At 38.6% G+C, this 27699-nt stretch overlaps 1 protein-coding gene across 1 annotated transcript; it reads left to right on the top strand.

Moving 5' to 3' along the window:
• The first annotated feature begins 10693 nt into the window (after window positions 1–10693).
• KLHL31 (kelch-like family member 31) lies at window positions 10694–14446 on the top strand. Its single transcript, XM_004673579.1, has 2 exons — window positions 10694–11884; window positions 13690–14446. Exons 1-2 carry the CDS (start codon window positions 10713–10715, stop codon window positions 14420–14422), a joined length of 1905 nt encoding a protein of 634 aa, XP_004673636.1. The 5' UTR covers window positions 10694–10712; the 3' UTR covers window positions 14423–14446.
• Window positions 14447–27699: the final 13253 nt, after the last annotated feature.

The following is a 27699-nucleotide window of genomic DNA, read 5'->3' as shown; positions in this document are numbered from 1 at the left end:
GTTCATCCACATCTGATAATGAATTGTGATACAGAAGAGAACAGGAGAGAAGTAACCTAGGACTAGACTTTGACGACTGTGACAGCAAAAGCCAGCCCTTTATTCTAGTTTGTGTCCATCATTTCCCTTATGCAGTCCTCCATCACTCACACATACAGACAAAACTAGGAGGGAGATAACGCTACTTTTGCAAAATTTTCTATAAAATGAAAGCCAAAAATGTCAGCACTGTGTCCCAGCTGTCTATATTCAGATTGGAAAAAAGAAGTTAACTTGTTGCATAGGGTCTGTGGATTTTTCACATAGAATGGGGGGCAGGCTTCTAGCTAAGATGAACTATATATGATTTTAAGCACAAGTTATTGATTGCATATTCAACCTAACACTCCTTGAACCTATTTCTACTGGAGGCTTATATAACTGCCGGGTGCTTCATATTCTTATGCTCCCAGTAAGATAAAGAAATCCACAGGCTGTTTGTCCTTAAATAACTTTCTTGACATTCAAAAGGACAATTCTTTTATTTCAGTTTTGGAACCTTAAAAAGCACTTGATGTTCTTCATATTCATATTTTGATTTTATAAACCTCAGTTTTGCCTCATTCCGTCTTTATCTTATTGTGTTGTAAAGAGAAAGCTTTTAATCTGCTATAGATTTGAACCTACCCTGGTTTTAAGGGAGATAATATATAGGAAATCCAAATTCAATCGGGGTTGATTCTTTGCTCCACTATAAATTACACACTCAGTGACTTTAGATACAGTTCTGGACCTTTTAACTTCTCTCTCTTTGAACCTTAATTTCTTCCCTTATAAAATACTGAACCTAATATAGCCTACATTTCAGGATTACAGGGATGCTTAAATTAAAAGAAAGTATGGCGCCTCCCCAATGAACTAGGGTTTACCTCTCAGCATAATGGCCCGCAGTGGCAACCTGAATTCTATCCCCAGCCAGGGAGCTAATCCACACATGGCACATCAGACCACTCCTATCTTGCCCACTGCTCCCCTCAGCAGTGTATTGCAGTAGGTCCACCTGTTCTGCTCCCCACTCGGTCTCTGCTGAACCCTCTCACCCCCCATATCTCTCACCTATAATCCAGTTCTTCTACACAAAAATAAATGAATAAAATCTTTTAAAAAAATAATTCTAATATTTAAAGGATTTAGTGCACAGTAACTCTTCAATAACACAAACTATATTATTATTATTTTGTGTAAAAACAGAGCTAACGGTTTGCATTTAATATGTAAATTCATACTCAGTGACTTAAATTTAAGAATTGTTGGCATAATTCACTTAAATTTGCTAATCACCACAGATGATGAAAACTGATGGCTTAAGTAACTGCCCAGAGGCTTATCAGGCCTTGAATACATGACATATCGTCATAAAAATGACACAAGAGCTAAGATCGCTGGCGTACATGCAGTTGCATCTTTGTTACCCTTCTGCCCAGTTTCTAGTGAACAGCTCTTCCAAGAGCCTAAGAGGCTGCTGAGGTGGCAGTGGATGGGGCAGAGAGAGAGGTGGTGTCTATAGCCAGAGATTCTCAGGGGTTTCCTCCACAGAGTGAAAGGATAGCCTAGGGAGCCTTCTACAATGCTCTGTACCCTGTTCAGTTTCTTCTTTCACCCTAAAAGGAAAGGTACAGGAAGGGACTGCCAGTATCTCCAAATAACTGCTCATCCGGTTACACAACCTCAGCTGCTGTGGCTAGACCTTCTCCTCTGTCCACCTGGCCCTGTGATGGTGGGGACCACGTGAAAAGTGTGATCCACTAACAATCCACAGGAACCTATAAAGTTCTTCTTCCCTTTGATCCCAAGGAGAAAGCTCTCCAGGGTCCCCCGAGTTGGAGCAAAAATCAAGCCTGCTGTGCTTGAGGAAGAATGGAGACACAGGACTGAAACTCTCCCAGCCAGTGCAGCTCAGCCAGATGCTCTCCTCATTTGCAGACCACAACCCCAGGCAAAGCCCTCCTGAGGGATTATATCCATGACGACTGCCCCAGCTACCAAGCTAGGGGAGTCCCTGAACAGCTGGCCCCAGGCAGTCACTCAATTCAAGAAAAAGAAAAGGCAAACATGCTTTTAAATAACAGCAAGTAAAATCCTCATCCAACTATGAGCTGGTATATAATTGAATCAATAAGAGCAGAATGCTTTCTGAATTGGTGATTCAACTGCTGTATTATCCTTTGAATTATATGTAAACATATACAAGCAATTCATTTTTAATAAGACCTCATCCTCACAGCCACATTTCACTGTCCACGTGACCATAATTGCTGATCATTTTACAGTGTGACCTGGGGATGCATCGTGAGCCTTTGTGTAACTGTAGAAAAACGCTGAGCATCCCTGTACAAACTGCTTTTGAGTGCAGCCTAGTGATAACAATTTGTTTTTGTAAATATTTTAATCCTTTTTTGTCACCCTCTTAACACTGATAAAATCAGCCTAGAAACCCAACATCAAGACTAAATGAGTAAATGGAAATGGATCGAAATGATCCGCTTTCCAACTTCATATATGTGCTCCTTAGATTCTCTTCTATAACTTCTTTCTTTCTTTTCCTTTTCTTAATTCTTTGTTTAAATGTGATCATGGGCAAATACTGGTCATGTGACAATCTGAGTGTGAGTGTGTGTGTGTGTGTGTGAGAGAGAGAGAGAGAGCAAGGTGTCTATGTCCATACTTCCCACAAAGACCCTGGTGCAAAGGGACTAGAGTGTTGGTTAAAGGCTTCCTTGTCTGTCCAGAAAGAGCAGAGCCTCTGGGTTTTCATTTTCTGTAACTAGGAAGCTAGTGTCTGTCATAGGGCCTGGAGCGGCTGTGTTTACCATTCTTACTGGCCTGCAATCCTTCTAAACTTGAGAGAAGCAATGAATAGGGCTGACATGAGGCTGATGGATGACAAAGGATGAGGGTTAGTGGACCATTACTTATCAGAATACAGGAGCAAGTGCCTATCTCTGCAGCCCAGCGAACATTAAAGATTCTCCCTGCTCAACAGGGTGACCCAGATCCTCAGATGCTCACTGGAGGAATATGGTACTAACTGAGAACACCTGGGCAGGTTTGACCAACTTCACCTCAGAGGTTTAGGAATAGATCTAGTGGCAGTTCCAGTGAAGAAAGCACACCTGCGAAAATCCTGCCACCAGGAAATAGTTTGCAGACTGATTTCAGAAGTCTCTTAAATGGTATCCAAGCTGTTTTTCTCACACTGTTTCCCTAGAGAAAGTTAAATAAGGCAAAGTCATTGTGAAGGTTCTAAAAGCTATCTTACTTTAAATATATATATATATATATATATAAATAAATTACAGTAGTAAATATATATATTAACAGTGGATAAATCATATCATTAAAACATTATTTCAATAATATATATATGTGTATATATATACACTCTGTTAGAAATGTCCATATAAAGGACACTGGTAACAAAAACAAAAGCAAAAACATGCGTATCTAAGAGGAAGAGTAGATTTGTCCATTAACTGGTTAGATTGGGTCATTTCATCAGACAAGTATACATCCAGTAGGACCTTGGTGAAATGGAACCAGTGGAAGAAAATTCAGATAAAGAGAGGGTCATGACGGTTTCCCAAACAACATCAAGGCCAGTGTGAAGGAAATGGAGGAAAGAAGGGTAGCAACAGGAAATAAGAGAAGGAATCATTCTTACTGATTTCACTAGAGCCTCTGGTTACCCTCTCCCTTCCTGGATATATCTTGATCCTTCTTGATAGATAGTAAGTTGTCAAGAGGAGACCCTTTCTGTCATCCAGTGTCCTCTATGCCATGGCCTAATACTTCCTGCCCAACTGTTTGCCCATGACATCAGCCATCTTAGTCTGCACACACCATGCTGAGTCATTGCCTCCCTGCTGTGAGAGGTAAGGCATTCCCTTTACTTCTAATGACCTTCTGCCTCCTATGCCTTCTTCTCTTAAAATACCCCTGTACTAGAACTCAAAGATTCTGTTATGTGCAAACCTTACCCATTCTAAATCACCTTGCCAAAATATTCTCTTTGATTTGAATCCTGAAGTCCAGCACATAGGTTCAATCTGTTCCATGTAATCTGTTGTTTTGCCTGCAGTATTTAACCAAATACCCCAAGTTTTCTAAACATCCCAGTCTAAACTAACCTTATTCATCTTAAAAAACAAAAAACATAATCTGTTGCAGCCTGTGTAACTGCACAAATTCCATTTCTCTTCTTGGTGTTTTCAAAATGTTTTTAAAAGTTTACATGTTTGAGAAATGTCCCCTGGATGCTATTTGCCACCCCTCATTCTGGATCACTATGTGTATTTGTATTTGTCACATTTTGCTTTCTGCTCCTTAAGACTGCTTCTCCATGTGTCAGCTTTCTCTGGTTTCCTTTCATCCAAAGCTTAAAAGGTTACTTCATTCCTTTATTCCCAAAGATGCAATCTTTTTTTAAAAAAAAATAATAGTTTATTTTGTGCCTTTTCCATCTCAGTTGTAATCCCTGTGGGCTTCAGAGCACCAAATCACTCACGTGCCATACCCAGGGCACATTCCATCCCCCTTCCCCATTTTTGATCCCATTCCCCACTCCACCCCCATAAAATGTCTCTGGTATATAGTTGTTCATTATTCTTATTATTTTTCTCCCTTGGTCCTTTATATTCCTGCTATGAGTGAAACCATCTGGTATTTTTCCTTTTCTTTCTGGCCTATTTCACTAAGCATGATCCCTTCCAGCTCCATCCATGTTGCTGCAAAAGGCATGTATTTATCTTTTTTGATTGCTGAGTAATATTCCATTGTTTATATCTACCACAGCTTTTTAATCCACCAAAGACTCACTTTTTAATGGAAACAATTCAAACCTATTTTGGAAACTACTTTTGGCCAGATACTCTGTCACATACTATATAGATATTTCCTCAAAGTTTTTATTAACAGTCCCACAGGCCAGCTCCATTATCGCCTTTGCTTCAGAGATTAGCCCGTGAAAATGCTAAGAGGTTAGATATCAAAAGTCACAGCTGGGATAAGTAACAGAACTAGCATTTATGTTGTATTTTCATTATCATTCAATTTGAAATATTATCTAATTTCCCTTGTGATTACTTTTTGATTCATGGATTATTTAGAAGCTCATTGTTACATTTCCAAATATTGGTGATTTTCCTAGTTCATTGTTAATTTCTAATTCCATTTTGAACAGAGATAATATTCTGTACAACCTTGATGCTTTTAAATTTCACAGAGATATATTTTGTCACCCAGCCACTTGAGAAGAATTTGTATTCTGTGGTTGTTGGGTGTAATGTTCTATAAATATCATTTAAGTCAGGGTAATTAATACTGTTGACATAACCTACCTGTTAACTGATTTTTAAAAAATCTAATATTCTATCAGTTGCTGAGGAAGAGTTATTAACATTTTCAAATGTTAGGCAGTAAGGAACTGCCTTTTATTTCTCCCACCCTCTTCTCACTTTTTACATTTTGGACCGCAAAATGGGATTGTTATGTCACTTTTACCATGTGAAACCAACTTTTTATCACTAGTAATTATGTTTTCCTTGAAATCTGTTTTACCTGATATTTAATTTAGCTAGTCTAGTCTTCTTATGGCTACTATTTACATGTTAAATCTTTTTCAAGCCATTTATTTTTCTACTTCATTGTGTTTTTATATTTATTGCAAGTTTCTTGTACATAGCATACACTTGTTCTACTTTCTTATCCATTCTGTCAGTCTGACTTTTAATCAAAATGTTTCACCCATTAACTTCTATTATACCTAGATTTCTGTTTACCTTTAAATTATCTATTTTCTCTTTGTTCCTCTACTCCAATTTTTCTGGCCTCTTTTGAATTCCATTTAAAATTTTCTGTTGGGTTTTCACTATACTTTGCAGTCTTTAACTGTTTGCTTAGGGCTCTGCTGTCCAATACCACAGTTCTCAGTCACATGTGGCTATTAAACCTTGAGATTTGGCCAGTTCAAAATGAGATGTACTGTATAAAATAAAGCATGGGTTTTGAATAAAAAAAACATTCAAAACTATTCTTTTAGTATAAAAAAGACATAACATGTCACATTAATAATTTGATAGTAATTGCATGTTAAAATAATAATATTTTATTGTACTAGTCTAAATAAAATATATTCTTAAAATCAATTACACATGTTTCATTTTACCTATTTAATATGACTCCTAAAATTTTTTTAACTGCCTGTGCGACTCATGTTATATTTACATAGGACAACATGACTCTAGAGATTACAATATGCAAAGTTAAAATTTCACAGGCTACATTAGTTTATATTGTACCACTTTATATAAAATGTAGAAACTTGGCAAGTATACAGATTCATTTGCCACCACAACCCATTCTCTATGCTATAATTGTACATCTACCCACATTATAAACACCATAAGATAGTGCTGGCGTATCTGCTTTGAAAAATAAAAGTTTTTTTTTTTTAAAAAAAGTGAGAGGAAAAGAAAAACATAGTCTTTTATATGCATCCAGATACTCATCATCTATGAGGCTTTTTGCTCATTTCCCAACATTTAAATTTTTCATTGGGTTTTCTCTGTTTGGGTCGCTCTCTTTTAGTGACTTTCCAGGGACTGTGACCACAAACTACACCATCTGGTTCTTCACTGCAGCAGTATTTCCTAATGGAATTAGAGCTCCCTGTGTGGTACCAGCTGCAGCTTGGCAGCAGAACTCACCAAAACCCAAAAAGTCAGGGTAAAGCTTATCTGATCCTACTCTTTTGACTCCCCACCATTCATGGAGTTTGGAGCCGCTACTTAAATAAATCAAGTCTTCAGAAACGGAGTGTTCACACTATACCATGTAATTTTTTGAAAGGCAAGCAGTGAGTCAATTGGCAATTTATCAAACTATGAAGGACACCTGAGAATACCTCAATTAAGGATGATAAAAGAATATAACACAGAAAAGGAAAATTTTAAAGTGGACATCAGATATTATTGCTCCAGAGTCCTCCATTCACCCGTCATCAGGTATTCCTGCCAGCCCTGTCTCCTCAGTGTCAGCATATCACTGTCTTATTAAGGCCAGATTCTTGTTTTTATCCACAAACATCCAACTTCACCAAGAGAATACTCTTTAAAATAAAATACTCTCTAATGAATCACATTTTGTTGGGATGAAATGTTCCAGTATAGTATTCCAGTTGTTAAAATACAGAAATGATAAGTAGCCAAAGAGCTGCTTCTTGGCCTCCCCAAATCTCGCCCATCCCTTCTCCACACCCCCACAACCCCTGCACCTCACTATGATCCTTTAGCTGAAGACTTACTGACAGTATTTTAGAGGAGCATCTGGCACCTAGCTCCAAAACGGTGGTGTGAATCCATACTAGTTTATAGTATGTCCGATATTTTAAGTATCATATCTATATGCTACAATGAAATAATCTTTTAATGATAAATGAACAGATTATGTAGCATTTCAGTTTGAAGCTTAAGGTGAGGATTTCTCTGGAATAGAAGGTTGTTATAAGTTTCTACATGCATACATAGAAAATTGGTCAAAGGAATTCTTAGAAAATAGAGCCTCTCCCAAAGATACATTTATGTTTCCACCCTAAATTGTAGAAACTGCTGTTTTTTAACAAATTACTCTGCTGTGCTTACCTGGAGTCTTGTCATTTTGCAGTTGCCTTGTCTTGTCTATCATAAATTATATACGGAATGTTCATCCTTCCCAGCACAGTGCTGCCTATATGGCAACAGGTATCTAATAACTGCTAAGCAACATTTTTGAGAACACTTTCCCCAAAAAAATCCAATAAGGGGACATACACTTCAGAAGTCAAATGTATTTGAAGACAAAAGTGGTAGGGTGAAGATCTGTTTCACAAGGTCTGAAGGCATTTGGCTTTGCTTGCAAGAAAGACAGAAGAAGGAGAAAAGTTCTAGCATCTTGTAAACAAATGTGCATGTGAATATGATAGTTTGAACTAATGAGGAAGACAAAAGCCCTGACAAGGGAATGGACCTTCTGTGTCTCCTACCTCATTGTTACACTCCTCCATTGGGAAAGACAATGAAAAAACAGAATAGAAGGGTTATGGAGACTTTTAAACTTACATTCTAGTAATTTAGTTGAGGACCTTTCAAGAAGGGTCAAAGTCAAGTTTTATGCCTCAGGATAAACTCAACAGTGACAATTACACACATACACACATCCCCTCAAGAAACTATAAAACACCTAAGTGCCCATCAGCGGTATTGGTTAGGGTCTACATATCCCTAGTGTGGAATACTAAGTAGCTTCAGGAGAGAAGGAGAGTATATTGGCATAGAAATGTATGGAATAGGGACCCTCCCTGGTGGTGCAGCCGGTTAAAGCACAGCACTAAGAAGCTAAAAGCCACTTCAGCATGAGGTCAATCCCTAGCCCTGGAGGTGACCCACATGGTGTGGCAGACCTCTCCTGACCCGCCTGCTGCTCCCCTCAGCAGTGTATTTCATCAATCTGCCTGTTCTGCCTCCCACTCTGTCTCTGGGGAATCCTCTCACCGCCCCTGCACCTCTGGCCTGTACCCCAGCTCTGTATGCATAAATAAATAAATCTTTAAAAAAACAAAAAGAGAATATAGAATAAAAAATATATATACAAGTTACTGCTAGTGAAAAAAAGCTAATAGCATATAATACTAGAGCATAATGGTTTATAGCTTGTTTTGTAATTCTCTCATGGTGTGCTGGAGCTGATGTGTGCTGTTTCACAGGTCAACTAGTACATTTTCAGAAATTTAGCACACTCCAGTGATTGTGAAACTGGTTGTCAAACACTGGGTAGCTAAAATGGAGCCATAGTGAAGGTATGTGCACCACAGAAATCACCAGCTTCCAAATAAGAACTTTTGATCCCCAAAAGAGTAGGTTTACTAGCACATCACTGCTAAAAATATGCAGATGTAAATCTGAGTGTAAGCAATTCTCTGAAATAATATATACCAAACTCCGCATTGGTGAATTACATATATTGACTGCGTTAATTTTTAAAGGAAATTTTAAAAAGCAGCACTAGTAATTTTCCCCCGAAAGTGAATGTTATTATGCAGTAAATCAAATACATTTAAAAATCGAAATATAGCATCTTCTTTTGCCTATGCTCAATATTTTGAGAAAGACTAAAATATTTTATCTATGATATTTAAATACTTTATTCCTATTTGAGAAACAATATATTTCAAACTTATATTTAATACTAACATTATTCAGAGCTACATTAAAATAAAGCCACACTTGATACATGTTTAAAACCAGGTTCAAAGAATTATAATATTGATAGTGGGAAAGTCGTTAATATGCTTAATATGTGAGCTCCCATGTAAATATATCTCTCTAACTGTATATCTCTATGAGGCACACTCCCAGATTATAATTTCAGTGTCAAAACATAAAACTCATTTCAATTTTTCATAGATTGCCAAGTTGTCATGTAAAAACTATCAATTACACTGCTATCACAATGTATGGAGAGTACCACACCACTATCTGATACCATCAACATTTAAAAATATTTTAACCATCTGATAAACAAAATTTGACCCCCTAAAATTAGTATTTTAAAAATGTTTATTCATTATTTGTATTAATCATCTGTGTGTACTTCCTAGTTTCCTAGTCAGGCTTTGCCCAGTTTGATTGGATTACCTTTCTTTAATTGACTTATAGGAACTCATTAATTGTTGTCAACTAACTTTTTATGTGTTAAAAATGGCATAAATGTTTCTTTTCCCAGCCTGTCTTTTAAGTAGTTGGTGTTGTTTTGTAATAGATTTCATTTTATTCCATATTCAGATAATTCAGGCTGTTCTTTCATGGCTTCTAGATTTTGTGTTATGCTTAAGGAGACAGTTGCCACTCTAAATTTTTTTTAAACTAGTTTTTTCTATCCTTGTAAATTTCTGTGTGTGATTTAGATATTTAATCTATCTGAAGGTTATTTTAAAGACTATAGAGTAGAAATCAATGGAATTGATGGCATCATTATAGTTCTTTCACATTGGGTATTTCCTTTTGTTTTTCATTGAAGTAATACTGGTTTATAATATTTTACAGGTTTCAGGTGCTCAGCTTCACTCTAGTTTACACTCGCCACCATACATATACCCAGTTTTCTCACACCCTTTCTGTCTTCCCTACTTCTATATCCACTGATTTTTAATGTCCCATTTACTCACATATAATTATGTATATTCAAATTCTATATTTTACATGGATTCCTGAGTTTTAGTATTTTTTTTAGAAAAACTTCAGAGGAGTTAGAATTCACTTTTTTTTTTGAGAGTAAACCAATCCTTTCAAATAATGTTTAAGTACAATTCTGTAATAACTGCACAGTTGGTCAGAGAAAATATTTGATTACCTCCAGTACAAAAATTACTTGGAAATACAGCTATGAAAGGGTCTTATTTGCTAATATAAATCTTTCTGGAATTACTTTCAATGCTTAATGCTGGAAAAAAAACTATCACTAAAATGTTCATCTCATTTAATGTAAGTCTTTAAATCTACTTTTGAGAGTCAATCTACATTATGCCATCAAAAAATATTATGAAAATGTTTTCCTCAAAGCCCACTTAAAATAAAACCATGTTTTGTTTTGTTCTGTTCTGTTTTTAAGCAAGCTCTTGTCTGTGTCAGCGTGTTGCCAACATGGCCCCCAAAAAGAAGACTGTCAAAAAGAACAAAGGCGATCTCAACGAGATGACTATCATTGTAGAAGACAGCCCCCTAAACAAATTGAATGCTTTGAATGGGCTCCTGGAAGGAGGCAATGGTCTTAACTGCATTTCTTCTGAATTAACAGATGCTTCTTACGGCCCCAACCTTCTAGAAGGTTTAAGTAAAATGCGTCAGGAGAGCTTCCTTTGCGACTTAGTCATTGGCACCAAAACCAAGTCCTTTGATGTTCACAAATCAGTGATGGCTTCATGCAGTGAGTACTTCTACAATATTCTTAAAAAGGACCCATCTACCCAAAGAGTGGATCTCAATGATATCTCACCATTGGGCCTGGCCACTGTCATTGCCTATGCTTACACTGGCAAACTGACTCTCTCCCTGTATACAATAGGAAGCATTATATCTGCTGCTGTGTATCTTCAGATCCATACTCTAGTAAAGATGTGCAGTGATTTTCTGATACGAGAAATGAGTGTTGAGAACTGCATGTACATCGTTAACATTGCTGAAACATACTCCCTGAAAAATGCAAAAGCAGCAGCCCAAAAATTCATCCGTGATAACTTCCTTGAATTCGCAGAATCAGATCAGTTTATGAAACTTACATTTGAGCAGATTAATGAACTCCTTATAGATGATGACTTACAGTTGCCTTCCGAAATAGTAGCATTCCAGATTGCAATGAAATGGTTAGAATTTGACCAAAAGAGAATGAAATATGCTGCAGATCTTTTAAGCAACATTCGCTTTGGTACCATCTCTGCGCAAGACCTGGTCAATTATGTTCAGTCTGTACCAAGAATGATGCAAGATGCAGATTGTCATAAACTTCTCGTAGATGCTATGAACTATCACTTACTTCCATATCATCAAAATACACTGCAGTCTAGGCGCACAAGAATCCGTGGGGCCTGTAGAGTCCTCCTTACTATTGGGGGTCGCCCGGGCCTTACTGAGAAGTCCCTCAGTAGAGACATTTTGTATAGAGATCCTGAAAATGGATGGAGCAAGCTTACAGAAATGCCAGCCAAGAGTTTCAATCAGTGTGTGGCTGTAATGGATGGATTTCTCTATGTGGCTGGCGGTGAAGACCAGAATGATGCAAGAAATCAAGCCAAGCATGCAGTCAGCAATTTCTGCAGGTACTTGATGCTATGTCAGAAACTGAAATGGTTCAATAGTCTGAGGAGATTAACCTGACATAGAGTTAGTCATATCTATGAATTAAGTTCCATGGCTCCATAAATCAATAGTAATAATGCCCCCTTCTATAAACAATCCTCAAACTATATAACATGCATCCACTCACATGTATTATGCATGTTAGATTTCTAAGTTGGTGAAGTGAGCAGGGAAAACATAAATTATTTGATTTTACATATGAAAAATGTGATACATAAAATTTATATCTATAGGAAATGGCAATTTATATTTTGTCATTTCCAGTCAGGAGGGCTCATTGCAATACACTGCCTTTCTGAAAGAAACTGGGCACATATCTAAGTAGTAAGGAAAACTAAAACAATACAAATTTTATTTGTGTCTGATGACTCAGATTTGTAATCAATTTTTTATGCATTTAGAAAGGGTGAAAACAATAAATCCTCCATAAAATGGAATTCAAACGCCATATTTTGTATATTTATGGTAAATTAAACTGTCATATATGTAAAATAGTCAGAAAGCCAAACTTGTACAAAATCAAACAGAACTAATGAACAAGATCCGAATATACATATACAGTATATCATGAAAAACATTCCTTATCACTTTATTCTATACATGTGTTTATTATTTAAAAGAATGCAAACCATGTACTGATATATTTAGTCTTTTAACTTATAACTATAGTATAAGTTTTAATTTGGAGGTCTAAGTGAAACAAAGGAGTTCTGCTTTTATAGTACTTTCAAACTATGCAAACAGGAAAAGATCAAATTACTATGCTATTTTCCTCCTACTTATAACTCACCTATGAGTACCCAACTGACTATTATTGATTTCAGTGCTTGTAGTATATTAATTTCAGTATTGATCACTTTTATGTCCTAGTAAACACTAGGAAAATAGAGAAGTATCAAAAGTTAAGGCATTGTTGATGCTTTTGAATGCACTGTCCTGTCCTGCTGATCTGATTCTAAACAGATGAAAGAAAACTGGTTGAGTGGCTGGGCTTTACTACTGCAATGGCCAGGACAGGTCTATAAACAATAAAGGGTTTGGGCTTCCTTGGTGGCACAGGGGTTAAAGTCAGTGCTATGAGGTTATCACCAGCCTCAGTAACATGAGCTTCATCTCCAGCCAGGGAGCTGACCCACATGGCATAGCAGACCTCTCCTGTGTAGCCTACTGCTTCCCCTCAGTAATCAGTAGATCCACTTCTGCTCCCACTCTGTCTCTGGTGACAATTCTCTTATCCCCCACCTCTGACCTCCACCCCAGTTCTTGTGTGTATACATAAAAATAAATCTTAAAAACAAAAAGTTAAAAAAAGGATTTGTGAAAAATGGAGAAATACAATGAGTCAGCTCCTAAGGAAATGAAGCAGAGAGTGTAAACGGGAAGAAGCTGATAGCTGGAGATGCATGGAATTGACTTGAATGTGGTTAGGTTCCCCTTTCTGATCCCAACTCCCAGCCTCCTTCCAACATGTGTCCGGCAAATTCTAGGTGGTGGATATTTCAATACGGAGCAAAGGGGACTAGAAGTAGTTCTCCATGAGGTTTTCGCTGAGAGTCCAGATAAAGGGAGTGGTCACCTCCCTGCTGCCCCAATGCCTACTTTGCCTTTTTGCCCTACATTTTTACTGGCTGACAGAAAAACACCAAAGCCCAGGTGTGAAGCTGTGCTAGGTTCCTAGACCTGGTTGTCAAAAAGAATTTGTGGGATCACATGGGTTCACCTGCAGCCATCAACAAGGCTGTCCCGTTTCCTCTGCCATTTTCAGATACGACCCTCGCTTTAACTCCTGGATACACCTGGCCAGCATGAATCAGAAGCGCACTCACTTCAGCCTGAGCGTGTTCAACGGGCTCCTTTACGCCGTGGGCGGCCGCAATCCCGAAGGCAGCTTGGCCTCGCTGGAGTGCTACGTGCCCTCCACCAATCAGTGGCAGCCGAAGACGCCCCTGGAGGTGGCGCGCTGCTGCCACGCCAGTGCGGTCGCCGAAGGCCGAGTGCTGGTGACCGGCGGCTACATTGGCAATGCGTACACGCGCTCTGTGTGCGCGTACGACCCGGCCAGCGACTCGTGGCAGGAGCTGTCAAGCCTGAGCACGCCCCGAGGCTGGCACTGCGCTGTCACCCTGGGCGACAGAGTGTATGTGATGGGGGGCAGTCAGTTGGGGCCGCGCGGGGAGCGCGTGGACGTACTGACCGTGGAGTGCTACAGCCCCGCGACCCGCCAGTGGAGCTATGCGGCGCCTCTGCAGGTGGGCGTGAGCACCGCGGGCGCCTCAGCGCTGAACGGGCGCGCCTACCTCGTGGGGGGCTGGAACGAGGGCGAGAAGAAGTACAAGAAGTGTATCCAGTGCTTCAACCCCGAGCTCAACGAGTGGACAGAGGACGACGAGCTGCCCGAGGCGACCGTGGGCGTGTCATGCTGTACCCTCTCGATGCCCAACAACGTGACCCGGGAATCCAGGGCCAGCTCGGTGTCATCAGTGCCAGTCAGTATCTGAACCCAGGTAGATGCGGGGATGCAGAACAAATATTTATTCGTGGTTAAGCTTTGAGTTAACGAAAAGGAAAATATGTAATATTCACTACAATAATTGTATTTTAAAACCTCTTGATGGTTTTAATCTACCTCTGCGTCTTTGTTGCATGAGCAAACTACAGGGCCCCCTAGTCAACAAAGGCAAGAAACCATTTGTTTCAGCGACCACAGGGTGGCAGACAGAATTCGTGAAAGGCTCGGTTCCATCTCAACCTGTTTCCTAAATGGTTCCATTTACAGCTGAGGTTTCTCTTCTCCACTTCACTCACTACACGTGGAACATATGGAAGTAAAATACTTCAGGTACAAAAGTTTGTTTTCCTCTTTTTCTTCAGAAGTTTAAAAATTCATCTGTATGTCATACTTAAATGTAGAAATCTGTCTATATCTAGAAGGACTTAAAATTTTATTCTGTATTTCAATGCAGTTTATTTCCCGTTAGGTGACTGAGTAAAGATTGTGAAGGCATCCAAGGACAAAGTCCAAAAGCTCAAAACAAAGTCTGAATGAAAGTATCAGGCATTTCACCCGAGGATTTTCAAGTTAATGCCTTGGATGTAGGAATGATTTACTCTTCCTCTATGCCTTGAGCCCCAAGCATTTTCTATCATAAAGTTCTGCTCTCAAAGAAACAACCATTAATAGTCATTTAATATATAGTGTAAACTTAGATCATGTTGTTTCTCCTACAAGTGACTGCACTTTGACCCTAGTCCCCAATTAACAGAATTTCAAATTTCATGAGAGCTTTACCTTCACTCTAAAAAGGACACCAATATGTCTAATGGCAGCTCTGGCCTTACTATCAGCCCTGGCAAGGTCATCAAGTAAAACTTGGCCTTAAGAATCATCAACTTGGACACTCCCTAATGGCGCAGCAGGTTTAAAGCACAGCACTAAGAGGTTATGGCCACTTCAGCATGAGTTCCATTCCTGCCCGGGGAGATGACCCACATGGCGTGGCAGACCTCTCCTGACCCACCTGCTGCTCCCCTCAGCAGTGTACTTCATGGATCTGCCTGTTCTGCTCCCCGTTCTGTCTCTGGTGAATCCTGTCACTGCCCCTGCACCTCTGGCCTGTGCCCCAGTTCTGCATGCATAAATAAATCTTTAAAAAAAAAAAAAAGAATCACCAACTTAAAGTTTCCAAAGCCTGAACGTCATACTACCTATAAAAATAATTTGATTTCTTTTGTTTTTTTAAAATATGGATGAGAATTAGGGAAACATTTGGAATTGTAGGATTTGTCAATAACAGAATGAATGGGTCTTCCTGTTAGTGAGTGCCATTTTTTCCCATTTCATAACAATCCTGATTTTTTTCAATTGAAGTATAATTGATATATAGCCTCTTATTAGTTTCAGGTATTCCATTTAATGATTTGATATTTGTATATATTTTTAAATGATCACCACAGTAAATCTAGCTAACATCCATCACCAGTTACAATTTTTTTCTTTTCATGAGAACTTAAGATCCAGTCTTTTAGCAATTTTTAAATATGCAACAAAATATGCAACTATAATCAGTATGATAGAAGTCATATCCTGATTTCTTGTGTAAAAATATAACACATTCATTTCACATAAAAATATCAAAATAATACATACCCATTCTGTTAATATTTTTGTAAAATCTCATCTGCCAAAAAATGTCTCATCTGCTCCAAATTAGTTTTGCAAATTAAAATTGTACCCATTCAATATCATTTTTTCATACATGTTTGCCAAGTTTTAGAGAAAAGAAATTACTGTAGTATATGATATGTATTTTCCTTTCTTATAATTTATTATTTTGTTCTTAGATAGATTGTCTTGCAGAGGATGTAGCCTATTAATTATGGGATATGTGCAATTGGAATTTGAAAAATAAAACAAACTATTTAAATAATTAAACATGAAATATTTGGAAATATTATTGGTTTTTCATGATTCCTACCTTCTCCCATCTTCTATAGATAGGTTATTTATAGAGTTACCATGCTCATATTTAAAATGCTTTCTTTGAACTGTGAAAAGTGTTCATTTAGTGTAAGTAGTGGAACAATTTTATATCATTGCCCCTCTAAAAATTTCAGTGTAGGCATTTCATGGTACAGTCAGGGCTATAAACTTGTACATTGTAAATAAGAGTTAGTGATATAAAAACATTTTGCTTGTTTTTCACCCCATACTTAGCTTGAGGAGATTTTCCAAGTACAGAACAATCTAGAGGTATGTGCTCCCTTGACTCCTTAACTTCCCAAACTGTAAAACTGAATGAGAAACAAGTTCATGGAGAAAATCAAATCACAAAGCATGTAAGTTACAAATATATAAGTAGTAAAACAAATTTTTCCCTTTTAATAAATTATTTTGACCACAATTTGCAAAGAGAATGACCATAGCATCATTAATTTGGCATATAGACTGTCATAGAATTGAGAAGTCTCTAATACATTGCTAATTTTAAGAGGGAAGAAAGTGATTTGTTATTGGGTATTATGTCATAATTGAGCATAGACATCATACCTTCATGTGCTTTAATAGATATATCTCCAATTGAGATCTTAAAAATATTTCCAACCAGAGAACCTAAATCTTGCAATGAAATAACAATTAATTAACTGTAATATTTTATCATGAAAGATTAAGGAGAGATGCTGAAACCAAAGTTGGTTTTGTTTTTTTGTTTTTTTTTTGTTTTTTTTTTTTTGATGAGCATTTGATGTGAAGTTGCACAAAAATCTGGCAGTAACTTTCCAGACATGTCAGACCTGGATAAACCACTGGAAATTAAAATTTAATAGAATTTCTACATTGTTTATACAAAGACTTAGAAAATGCATATCTGGGTTTATCAGCTTCCTAGGTACATTGCTTTTCTAGCTTCTGCTTCAGGTGTTAAGATAATAAATAAATACCAATATAAATTTGAAATACCAGATTTTCTGATGTAACAGATTGATAGAGATTATGGAACAAAAAGGTCAGTGAAAGTTCTGTATTCCATAACTAACAGTGGAAAGACAAGAAAGCATACAGAATGAAACCAGTGTGAGCTACCTTTGATGTGTAAGTGACACTCTTTAACCCAACTGTTGAAAATTGTTGCTGCTGGAAAACTTGACAGTTTCTCCATGTTTTTCCCAAATGGAAAACTATTTAATTTTTATTGTGCTTTAAATTCACACTCAACTATACTCCCAATGTTAAAATCCAGCCCTGAACTTCTTTTGTTTTTCTAAGAAAAGGACTTGTTATTTTTGCAATGCCAGAGACCTAGGAATATATAAAAGCATGGTTCACTGTATCTGAAAAGAAGCATGTTCCCCAGCAGCTGAAATAATAGAACTCAAGCTCTCCCTGTCTGAACGGGTCAGAGACCTGATGTGCAAGTCTCCAGGAAGCCAGACTTCTAGTGTAGACCATCCGTTTTTAGTTGGCCATGATGCCAAGTTGTCATTCCTCATACACTAGTTGCTTTCATTAGTATCCACTGAGTTTTATTTGTACTTTATATAAGAATGGTCATGAACAGAAGGTCAGTGAGGTACAGATGAATTTTCTAAACAATGATTATATGGTAGTGAATGTTAGTAGTGAGGAAGTGAAGTTGAAGTAATAAGGAAGTGAGGACATACGGAATGGTTCTGTAATCTAAGGCAGCAATTATATACTAAAAGTATCTTGCAAATGTGCATGTAAATAGAAGTTTACCTGGAAGAATGTATTAAAAAGTCAATCTTTTGTTGGTTATCCTGGTCAAACTCTTCAAAATTCATCTAAGTTACCAAGTAAAAGAACCCAAAAGCATTTCCTTCAGGTAATTTTTTCCTGAATTACAAAAAAAAGGAATTTATATAATTTTCCCTGAATTCTGAATTTTCATCTGAATGAATTTTCTCTAAATGAGCTAGGTCACCCTCCCAGCTACTGGGGAATAAGTTCTGTAACACAGGGAGCACTGAGAAGAATTGTCATTCATTATTTCTTTTCATACCAATAAATACTACAGTGCTAGTTTCTTGAACACGCCTCCGTGATGATTTAATCTAAAACATTAAAGATTTACCCTCCAGAGGGTACAGACCATTTCAATTTCCCTCTCACAAAATTTGAAACAAAAAAGATATCTTTAATAATCTTGGAATCTTTGTGTTTATTTGGCAAATTTTTGGCAAAAAAAGAAAATCTTTGTTTGCTTCATTCTGCTACTATATAAGGAACAACAACTAATATGTGTGTGGTGTCTGTAACTCACCACTATCAATAAAATTGCATTCAAAATGAGCTCAGTCAGTGACCAAATGTGGAGGGTTTGAAGTGTACGTATGTGATGATTGGGATGTTTGTTTTTCTCTATTGAGATTTCAGTATGATTCCCTCAATACAAGACAAGAAAAGAAATGACAAATACTTGAAAAACTTTTCCAGTAGCTTGGAGCAAAGTACACAACATAAATAGTACCTTGTTCTGAAACTCAGACAGAAGGCAATCAGAGCTGACTGCCTCAGAAATCGTAGACTGAATGTGGTTTCTAGCCTCATTTCCACTCTGACACAGCTTACCTGGCACAGACTCGGGTTAACCATTATTTGCAATGAAACTACTTCTTGAGAAATGAAATTTTATTGTAGAGACAAACTCTCTAGACCCTTCTCTTCTATCTCAACTTCCAAACAAATAAATGAAATATAAACAACATAAGATGCTCAACCATCAAGTAGTTTAATAATAACCCTCATTTGAGACCATTTTAGCATTTCGAGGAAATACTAAATGGTGCCGTGATTTTTCTTTAAGTTTTTCAAACCTGTAACCACATAAAGAGGTGAGAAACCAGCTGGTACCACAGTCCCTTTTCAAGGGTACCAGCCCGATGGCCTAGAGTTTCTATGAGTTTTCTTTGAACTTTTACAACTTTTACCCAACTCAAAGCTTCCCCACAAATCCATACACCAGTCCATCAATCCACTCTTGACACCTGTGAAATTACTTGATGACACCAACTACATCTAAGACACTGTAGCATGTACCCTATGTGGGAAGCTTGGCAGAAAGACTAATGACTAACAGACATTCAGACTCATCTCTAGGCTTTCTGAAGTGCACTGGAGAGTTCATTTTAGGAAGGGAACATGCCTTGAAGGAGAGAGAGGAAATCCAACCCATGGCCCTGGAAACACCCTACTCAGCCCCTTTGCTTTCCTTTCTAGCTACAGTCACAGGTGGCCAATGAACCCGATATAAGCTGCTCGACCCCTTTATGCCAACACCAACCTTCCATCCAGTTTCTGACCAGACTATTCCTTAGGGCCTGGTGAGGAAGGGAGTAGGCATTTTTCCTGGGCCTTTCAGTGTATGCAGTGGCATCTGATTAGCCTAGAGATTCCATTCTTTCCTCATCCTTTTCTTTCAGGGGAGAGCCTTATAAAGTCAAGTTGACTCATCTTAGATTCAGACTTTGCCTTGACATTCAATCATAGCTATAGAAGGGGCTGCTATCTTCAAAAATAAAAAAAATTTTTTAAAGGCACTCTCATCGGCTGCTGGTGGGAATGCAAGTTGAGGCAGTATGTATGAAAAATGGTATGGAGATATCTTATGAAAATAGAAATCCCGGCCCTCCCTGGTGGCGCAGCGGGTTAAAGCACAGCACTAAGAAGCAAAAGCCATTTCCGCATGAGTTCAATTCCCACCTGCCCCGGAGGTGACCACATGGTGCGTTCCCCACTCTGTCTCTGGTGAAGCCTCTCACTGCCCCTGAGCCTCTGGCCTGTACCCCAGTTCTGTATGCGCAAATAAATAAATCTTTAAAAAAAAAAAAAAGGAAATAGAAATCCCATGTGATCCAGCAATATCCCTGCTAGGTATACATTATACCCAAGGAATACGCACATTCTAATACAAAATGATTTATGTGTTCCTATGTTCATAGCACCACAATTATCAGGCCATGGAACCAACCTAAATACTCAAGGAAAGATGAATGAATAAAAGAAAATATGGAGTATAGACTCACTGGAATATACTCTACTACTGAAAAAGAGGAAATAGTGCCTTTTGAGGTTTAACGGATGGGTCTTGAGATGATTATGCTAAGTGATATAAATCAGAAAGTGAAAGTAGGTATCAGACAGATTGTCTGATCTGTGGGCTACAAAACAACAACAACAAACCTTACAGGAACAAACAAATCTTAGACTTAGTGAAGAATTTATTGGTTACCGAAGGGAACATGGCAGATATAGAGGGGATAGGACACTGGCACAGGAGGTTTGGTGGGGGGTGAGTGAAGTGGATGTACATTTGGAGGAGTGAAAATGTAATCCAAAGTCATATAGATGTGTAAATGACTGACAATTTTAATATAAAAGAAGACTACTAAAACTATCATTATTTAGCTCAGAAAGGGTGATGCCTCCATATGCATGATGCAAGACCTTGATTACAGTAGTAAACATTACTCCCTTGAGCTGTCTTCATTCCCATAGTGGGGCCTCAAAGGGGAAGGACTGTCCAGGGATATGATATGAATGGGAGGTTCTGCCTTTTCATCTGACCGCTTTTGTTTTCTATTCACATTTAGGTTGTCACCATCGGTTCCACTTTCAGAAATCCTGTTTCTTTCCATTTGAGGATAACTCTACCTTTAGTTAGTGGGGAACACCGAATAGGATTTTTTTCTTTTTTTTTGGTGAGTTAGACCTGGAAGCTGTCTGCATCAGTTCCACCCACATGTCTTTGGACAGAATTTGGTATTTGGCACTACCTAGATGCAAGGAGCTATGGAGAAGGTGTCCATGTGAATTATTTTTTTTAATTATGTTTACAAAGAAATTATTTGTAAGTACATCGTCTCTACACAATGATCAATTTTACATTTTGGAAACCACATTTCTCACCTTCTACACTTGGTGTCCATGGAAAAGGAGCTTTCCAGTCAATCATCCCCGCTGGATCGCTCACATCATCACTGTGCTCTCCTCTCTCCCCTTCTCAGTCATGAGACTTGCACTTAATTCCTCTACTTTTTCTTGCCTCTTCCCTTCCTGAAGGACAAACCCAGACAAATCTCATAGCCTTTCCTTTTGGAGTCCTTATAGACCTACAACATATATTAAAGTATTCTATAACTCGAGTTTTTGCATAAATCTAGTCCCTACAAACTATCAAGTAGACCCATCTAATATCAAAATTACCCCCTCGCTTCTATCTCCCTCGATCTCTGTTCCCCTACTTCTAAGACTCTAAATTATTGATTTTGTCACTTCTGAAGCAATACTAACTGTACATAACTCATCTGCAACTAAATTCCTCTCACTTCAGCTGTACAGGAGTTTCCCAATATAGGATGGTTTGGGGAGGATATATTATGTAGAGATTACAAGAGCAAATACATGAATCTATTCTTCATCACTGTGTGAAGAGAGGATTCCTCAGAAGAAAGGAAAAAGGAAATTGAAATGATTGTAATCTGTCCCTCAAGTCTTCTATCCTAAATGTTGGATGTCTTTCCATCTATTACAGAATTCCAGTTAGAGAAATGTTTTATTCTGCACAACTCTGTATACAGGTAACAAAAGAAATTCTCAAAGCAAAAAGTATCATTCCCTTGTTTACCAAACTTTCATGAGACATAACCATACACAAAGCTCATTGCTGGAGTACCATAAGGAAAAGATTCTGCATTTCTCTAGGGCCAGTGAAGAACCAGAATCCCCAAGTGGTGGTTGATGCCTGAAGCATGCTCATTTAGATCAGAACAATTAAATTAACAAGCATTTACTTCTTGCCAAGTTCTGTGTTCCCTGGGTCTGGTGTGGAAGAGAAAGTTACACCCCACTTAGACTCTGCCCTCAAGGAGCTTAGATGTAGTACAAGTTTTCTGATAGACTATATTTGGAGGTTATTCATTCACTCAACTCTATTTAATTCCTAGTCCCATGCCCCTCATCATGCTCTTTCTCTGTCCTGCGTTCCATAAGACAGACCCCCAGGGACTATTCTTCAGACTCAGACTCTTTGGTCAACAGATTTATCAAAGGAAAGCATTAGAAAATCATAGGGCAGAAGACAGTAGTCAGGGTATTATTTCCTGGGCTTCCCCAGAGCCAGAGCTGTGCTTCTGGCCTTGGCTCCAACTGTCAGCTACAGCAGTTCCTGCCAGGCAGCCCTCCAGTTCTTACTCACCACATCTTAGCATACATTCTGGTGCCATCCTGTTTTGTTTATGTTCTTACGCCCCTTTCAGAATATGTTCCTTGAACGTGAACACCTTGTTCTTGCTTTTATTTTGCCATGCTTATTACTGTCACTCCAGCATCTAGTGCCATTCCTGGTGTACAGCAGGGGTCAAGATGTATGCTTTGTTGAGTGAATGAATGAATAAATCTCAATCCCTCATGGCTCACTGCTTGCTGAATTCCCATTCTAAAGTTATTTAATCCATGAGTATCGAGAATTCACTTTACAATCATGTGCCGTAGAGCAGTGCTAAGCGGGGGTAGGTGGCATTTAGGATGTGGTCCCTATATACAATCGAGATGTGTATCAGCGCACATCATCTAGCACTATGCAATTCCACTCTGACATCTGTACAATAAGAAAGCACCTCATGATGCATTTCTCAGAACATATTGCCATCATTGAACTATCCATGTTTATATTCAAAACACTTTCTCTTGCTCTTGAGTCATCACAGTTGAGCACAATAAAACACAGCCCTGACAACCAGGATTTTGCCAAACTAGCTGAAAGCCAGGAATTAAATTGCTGGGCAACATTACAGGTGGAAGGAATTATCCAACACAACTTGTATTCTACTTTTCTTTCTTTTAAAAAAAATTATTAGAAGTTTAATAATATTTTCATAGTTATTTCCCTAGTAATTTTTATTAAAATCCATGCTTTTTTTCTCTATTACCAAATCTTCAGAAGCAGGTAAGAACTAGTTATGACAAACCAGTGTTTATTTAGTGCTTTCTATATTTGTGGTTAAAAATACATATATGTGTGTGTATATATATATATATATATATATATATATACACACACACACATATTCTATCTATATATTATTTACATAGATAGAATATATAGTCACACACATTCTATTAAGTTTGCATATGTAAAAAATGATGTGTGTGTGTGTCTATATATACACACACACTGAGTAAGCACTAAGTAAATAGTAGCTAATTGCTGACACTAATTAAATATATGCTTACACATACACACATATATAGTTATATTCGTATGCACTGTTTTCAGAACCTCTAATGTAATGGTATTTGAAGTGAAGTCTTTTAGAGACAATAAGATCATGAGGGTAGAGCTCCATGGTGGAATCAGCGTCTTTCGAAGAAATGAGACTGTCAGCCCTCTCTGCACCAGGAGAGGATACAAATGAGAAGATGGCCATCTTATGTAAACCAGAAGAATATATTCACTCAGAATCTGCTACCCAGATATTGGTTGTCCCCACCTCCAGAACTGTGAAGAATAAATGCTGTTGTTTCAGTTACCTGATCTATGGTAATTTTATATAGAGATAGGGCCACAGACATAGGTACTATGTTTTACGTTGCAACCTGCTTGAGTCAAAATAACCATTCCAAGTTAACCTTAAGTGAGAGCTATTTCAGTTACTGTTCATTTCTTCAACTATTTCTCAATGACAACCATGCTCCTGGCCACAAGGAGACACCTAAGAAAACTGGAGGGTGATCACAGTCACTTTGAGGACTTTTTCTGATTCAAAAATGAGAATCTGGGCCTCCCTGGGGGACTAAGGGTTAAGTCTCAGCATTATCACTTCTATGGCCTAAGTTCAATCCCAGGGGTCTGACCCACAGATAGTGCAGCAGATTTCTCCTGTCTCTCCTTCTGCTCCTCTCAGCAGTGTATTCCAGTTGATCCACCTGTTCTGCTCCCCACTCTGTCTCTGGTGAACGCTTTCATCACCCCCACCTCTGGCCTACACCCCAGTTCGTCTATGGACGAAAAAAACTAGAAAACCAGAAATGAGAGTGACAGAAAGAGTCCTGGGAGCAGGAAACGCATAGCCCTGCAGGTCTGCAGGTGAAGCCTAGAGAGACCAGTGTTCATAGGCTGTTTTCCATTTTCCCCAAATGCACTACACAAATAATTTCACTTTCTATTGGTGCACTTTCTCTTTGTTCACACAGAGCAGCGTTAAAGAGCACTGGTTTACAGAGTCTGGCTTCCCCATCTCCCAATACCACTGATGGGCTGCTGCTCAGCCACTTGTTTGGCTCACAGGAGGAACACTGCAGGGTCCCAAGCCATGGGTTTTGGCTCCCAGGCAATCAGACACAGAGCTGTGGTCTGAACCACAGACCACTTGCTGACTGCCACAAAAATCACAGTCTTGCTAGAAGTCCAAGAACGGTTTGGTGCTCTTCTAGTATTGTCTGAACAGTGGAGACAGTGCCCAATTCTCTTCGACTTTGCCAATGGTTCTGGTATTTGGTCTCTATAATAAAGGAGCCAGTGTGATTTGAGGGGAGAAGACCGGGCCAAAATTTTCCTGCTCAGACTAAAGAATACAGTGAAATTGGTGAGAAGATTGGCCTGCTGGTTAAGCTAAGAAAACATGAATCATGTCCAGTGGAGATCAAGCCTCTGATATTACTGATGCAGAATTTGACAGAAGGCTGCACAAGTCCATTTCTTCTTGAGGACACAGTGGCTCTTCTTGCCAAATAATTGACAAGATTCCTGAAGTTGATTCATGGAGTAATGGTGGCTCATCTCCAAGGGCAGAGACATGGTTAATTGAAAATGCATCAAAATCCCTCCATTCTCTTGTAACTCCCACCAAAACTATCTTAAAGGAATCTCAGAAGTCTACAGAACAACTTCAGAGGGAAAGATGGATTGAATATAAATATCCACTTCTTTCTTTTTTAAACTTGAAGTAACATTTATTTACAACGCTGTATGATTTAGGACAGTTTCACCTCCACATCACATCCACCTCCAAGGCACCCACATTCCTTTATTGCAGACCATTGGGCCCCCCACTTTGTCGCTTCCTCTGTCCCCCTCTTGTAGCCTCAGTTCTGCAGCCATATTTCTAGGGTTTTAAAAACACTCCTTTTCAAAAAAGTCAAAAACATGCTTTCCCAAAAACCATGATAGAAGGGAAATTGGAAATTGAAACACAGAAAGAAAAAAAAATAACAAAAACTTGAAAAGTGAAACCTGTTGTGAATGCAAATGGCCGAGACTGCCGAAGATGATAAATTTGTCTGTTCTATATAAAGAATATGACACCAATGATGACAACTTAGAATTAGACAAAAGGAGTGAAACATACACGACTGCTGATTGTCAGAAGACACTTTGAAAAAAACCTCATTGATGCTGCTAACTTAAGTTAGCATAAAAGAATTTGGAAGAAGAAAGCAAGACATTTTTTAAAACTATTTGAAGGAAATCAGGTCCTCCCTGGTGGCGCAGCGGGTTAAAGCGCAGCACTAAGAAGCTAAAGCTGCTTCCGCATGAGTTCGATTCCCGCCTGCCCCGGAGGTGACCACATGGCAGGCAGACCTCTCCTGACCCACCCGCTGATCCCCTCAGCAGTGTACTTCGTTGATCTGCCTGTTCTGCTCCCCGCTCTGTCTCTGGTGATTCCTTTCGCCTCCGCATCTCTGGCTTGTACCCCAGTTCTGTATGAATAAATAAATAAATCTTAAAAAAAGAAAAACTATTTGAAGGAAATCAAATGAACAAAAAATTGTAGGTCAAATGAAAAGCCTCTGAACTGGATAAGCACCTTTCAATATTTGAAAATACATTCAGTTTCAAGTGCTGCTGAATGACCTCAATGTAGTGAAACTGCAGAAAATCCACTGAGGAAGCAATTTACTTTTAGAAATAGAGAAATACTCCCTAAAATGTAGGAAAATTTCAGCAGTGTGAGCTGGAATTACAACTCCAATGGAAAATGGCCAAAGACCAGGAGAAAGAATTGCCCCAAACAAGTTCTCCTCCAAAAGCTGGGTCGATTATCTCCTATGGGGAAGAAGTTCAAGAATGTTCACTCACTGCTTTGTCAATTAAGAGAAAAGTTAAGAAGCTGAGAAGAAAAAGTGGCCCCAGATGCAAAAATTGGCTGAAATAGAGTGTAAATTCCAGTTTTCCCAAGGTGCCATAAGATGGGCTAATTACTATCCACTCCCTAACATCTGGATCCTGTGTGTATGTCATGTGACATGACAAAAGGGTTCTAGAAATGACATTAATCAGGTGAACCCTGTCTAGTAACTTGCACCCTTAAAAGCAAAGAAGTTTCTTCAGCTAGAGTCAGAGATAAAATAGGGGAAGAAAGTCAGTTATCTTCCAAATGTGGGAAAAATTCCCTTCACTCCTGCTGGCTCTGAGAGGCGGCGAGCCATGGGTGAAGATGGGTGAGAAGCCTCTAGAAGCTAAAGTCAGCTGACAGCAAGGAAATGAGAACCTCGGTCTTACAACACAAGGAAATGGATTGTATCAACAACTATGAGTATGAGGAGGATAGAATGAACCTTTCCAGAAAAACCCAGCTTGTCAACAATTTGAGGATAGCCTTGTGAAATTGGAGCAGAGAAACCAGCTGAGCTGACCCAGACTTATAAACTACAGACATGGATAATAAATTTGTGCTGCTTTCATACATTAAGCTGGATGATTTGTCCAATAGTAGTAAAAAATTAATGCCCTTGCTATTCAAGTGGCAACCCTGGGCACAGGCCCAAGAGAATCAGGGTACCCCAGGATCATCAGGCCCTGAGGAGGATGTTGGTTAATCTATGAGGATGGTGGAATCCAGGATCATGTTCAGTTCAGATTCAACTTTCAAAGCACCTGATCCCACAGATTTGCTGCATGTAATAGCTATTTATCTTTCTCATTTTTTAAAAAATTTTTTTAAGATTTATTTATTTATTCATATAGAACTGGGGTACAGGCCAGAGATGCGGAGGGTGAGAGGATTCACCAGAGACAGAGTGGGGAACAGAACAGGCAGATCGACGAAGTACACTGCTGAGGGGAGCAGCGGGCGGGTCAGGAGAGGTCTGCCACGCCACGTGGTCTCCTCCTGGGCAGGCGGGGATCGAACTGATGCGGAAGTGGCTTAAGCTTCTTAGTGCAGTGCTTTAACCTGCTGCACCACCAGGGAGGGCCCTTTTTCATTTTAACTACTATTTTTAATTGATGCTATCTTTGCTCTTATTCAGGTTTGATAA

Source organism: Condylura cristata, unplaced genomic scaffold, assembly GCF_000260355.1.
Source record: "Condylura cristata isolate star-nosed mole 26May11 unplaced genomic scaffold, ConCri1.0 scaffold00001, whole genome shotgun sequence".
Classification (NCBI taxonomy): Eukaryota; Metazoa; Chordata; class Mammalia; order Eulipotyphla; family Talpidae; genus Condylura; species Condylura cristata.
The sequence above is the reverse complement of the archived record's forward strand: the minus strand, read 5'-3'. Positions and strand labels throughout refer to the sequence as shown.

What these genes read in the sequence shown, in the direction of transcription:
- KLHL31 (XM_004673579.1), top strand. Translation starts at nt 10,713, where the DNA reads ATGGCCCCCAAAAAGAAGACTGTCAAAAAGAACAAAGGCGATCTCAAC. An exon ending in GCAGTCAGCAATTTCTGCAG is followed by an intron (nt 11,885 to 13,689) that starts GTACTTGATGCT and finishes TGCCATTTTCAG; the next exon opens with ATACGACCCTCGCTTTAACT.